This window comes from Paramisgurnus dabryanus, chromosome 21 (assembly GCF_030506205.2).
Source record: "Paramisgurnus dabryanus chromosome 21, PD_genome_1.1, whole genome shotgun sequence".
NCBI classification, from domain to species: domain Eukaryota; kingdom Metazoa; phylum Chordata; class Actinopteri; order Cypriniformes; family Cobitidae; genus Paramisgurnus; species Paramisgurnus dabryanus.
In genome coordinates, this window is record NC_133357.1 from 12,347,685 (window position 1) to 12,350,560 (window position 2,876).

A 2,876-nucleotide genomic window follows, 5' to 3' on the forward strand; every position below is an offset into this window, starting at 1 on the left:
ACAAACTTTTTCAAAACTCCTTACAAACAACCGGTACGAGGCTCACGCGCGTAAACATTTGGCAAAATTAAATTAGAATGAAATAAAGGTTATAACACACACCCCCTTTCCTAATCTCCCAAAGATTGCCCTCCCCAATATTGCCCCACCGCATCTCTCCTCCATTCACTGGCCCTCCTGATACATACTTAAGAGTCCCCGTCGAGAGGATCTTTTCCCTATAAAGAGAAGATGCAATCTGACCGCCTTTGAAATGATCCTCAGGACTTATTGCGATAGGACCATCAAACGCACTTCAAAAGGAGGAGCCCGGGTTTGAAAGCCGCTGCTTTTGAAAAGGGAACCGAACGAGCAAGAGCGCAGAGTTGCGAACGAGTCCACAACTGATAAGACAGCAAACGACAGTAGAGCTGGAGTGAGAGACTTGAAGGATTATCGATTATCGCGATATCGTAGCCATTGATAAAATGGTTTTGTGAAGCGGGCAATCCCAGCACGGATCATTTCACCCGTTTTTCCATCACATTTTGGCACGTTACGCACCGCGAGGCGCGCTTTTACGCAGGTGTGGATTTCTTAAACAACCGGTGTACAGATGGCTGCGTTAACCTTATCAAGAACAGACAATTTCCTGCACAATTTCCTACAGGTATTGCACTTCTTATTGTTTTTCTTAATAACAATTATTTATTATACATTTTACATTACAATAATGGAACAGTCGCGCAGTCAATCCCATCAACAACCATTGATAAAAAAACAATCATTGGAAGTATACTTTGGGTACTATTCTGTTATCTATCTATCTATCTATCTATCTATCTATCTATCTATCTATCTATCTATCTATCTATCTATGAGTGAAATTAAACTTTGGCTTTAGCTTTGATTTTTCAGACTGGTTCTTATTATTGAGTTTTTTTTTAGTAATGGTTGTTTATTATTTCCTCTAGGATCGTACTCCCAGCTCTTCCCCAGAGAGCGGTCCCAACGCCTTTTCCTTTTTAGCCACCACATGCAGTCAAGCCTGGCAAGAGGGTTCCCAGCTGCCCTATGAGGGGCCAGTGGGATCCGCATCCAGCATGTTTCAGCTCTGGAGCAACGACGTGACCCCTAACGCCAGCCTGAGCGCTCACCAGATGACCTTCACTGTGCCCAAGGTGCAGTTCCCCGGACACATGCAGCCCACCCTGGGCCCCCATTCTCATCATCATCACCACCACCACCATCACCACCACGAGTTACCTCTCACTCCTCCAGCTGAGCCTCCATCCGCTTACTCCTTCGAGCTGTCTCCAGTAAAGATGCTCTCCTCGCAGGCACAGGGGAATGCACCGTACTATGCACAGCATAACGCTGTGACCCAGAACTTTCCCACCTTCCTCCAGAACACTTCAGCCAGACCTCATCATGTTGAAGATGGCCAGCAGTGGTGGAGTCTCCCCCAAGGTAACACCACAGCCTCCGGTCATCCTTTCTCTCTGGGTAGGCAGCTGGTTTTGGGCCACCAGCCCCAAATTGCAGCCCTTCTGCAAGGAACGTCAAAGGGTTTGTTGAGCTCGACGCGGCGGTGTCGCAGGTGCAAGTGCCCAAACTGCCAATCCACAGGGAATGGAAGTGCTGCGCTGGAATTTGGAAAGAAAAGACTGCACATTTGCCACATTCCAGACTGTGGCAAGGTCTACAAAAAGACCTCACACCTCAAGGCGCACCTGCGCTGGCATGCCGGCGAGCGACCCTTTATCTGCAACTGGCTCTTCTGTGGAAAAAGCTTCACTCGCTCGGATGAGCTGCAACGGCATCTTCGCACACACACCGGGGAGAAACGTTTCGGCTGTCAGCAGTGTGGGAAAAGGTTCATGCGTAGCGATCACCTCTCCAAGCATGTGAAGACCCACCAGAGCAGGAAGAGTCGGTCTAGTCAATCTCCTCAAAGTGGGTCTGATGCACTGCTAAGCAATATTAAGAAAGAATAAATAAGAATAAAAAAAGACAATGCAAAAAGAACTCAGAGTCTTTGGACTATCAGGGAAGAGATGTCAAGCAGGATATACAGTAAATAAAAAGTGTGACTCATTTTTTATGTGAAAGTGGCTTAACAAATTCAAAAAAGCCCTGTTGTACTTTTATTAAAACCACTGCACACCATGCTTGCACCGAAGAAAATATGCTGCTTATCTGAGACTTAAAGGTTTGATAAACTGATAAAAGCAACATATTTTCAAGACTCTGGATGCAAAGACTTCTCATGACCCTTGCACATTTATTTAATTATATTTCTAATGATTTTAAAAGTAAATTCTCTAAAAATCACAGCTCGGTGTATTAAAAATGTTGTTTGTTTACATTATGCTTTAGTTTGAAACAATATTTTATTGTTTGGGGATATTGTTGCCTTATAATGAAATATATCTTGTATTTGACCATGTGGTTTGTAGTTTTACACCAATCAGAATTGAATTTTAAGTGGCACTGCTACAATACTTTTTCACTTTAAATCTAAAACCCAAATGAATAAAAGCTATAGTTTTTGAAAGTGCAATCAAATGTATATATTGTTTATATAACGCACAGTTCTATGAACATCAAGCATGTGAAATATTAAATAAACACGAACAACTGTGCTAATCTAATGTTTGTGCTTTCTGTTTCTTCATTCATTCATAGCAGCATTTATTTTGATTACCTTGCCAAAGCTTGTTGCATTTAAATATGGTGGACAGTACTTAAGTATTTTAGTTAAATTTTACTTTATCAAAATGTTTGTCTTGGGAAAACTTTTACTTCACTAAATACTAAAGCATAGAATTACACTGTTTATCCTTTATGTATTACATATAAAATTATAATTAATACCTAATTACATGAAAATTAAA

The 2,876-nt window shown here is 41.9% G+C and overlaps 1 protein-coding gene across 1 annotated transcript; it reads left to right on the forward strand.

Annotated features, from left to right (window-relative positions):
* The first annotated feature begins 232 nt into the window (after positions 1–232).
* On the forward strand, positions 233–2,609 carry sp5l (Sp5 transcription factor-like). Its single transcript, XM_065285619.2, has 2 exons — positions 233–649; positions 954–2,609. Exons 1-2 carry the CDS (start codon positions 596–598, stop codon positions 1,974–1,976), a joined length of 1,077 nt encoding a protein of 358 aa, XP_065141691.1. The 5' UTR covers positions 233–595; the 3' UTR covers positions 1,977–2,609.
* Positions 2,610–2,876: the final 267 nt, after the last annotated feature.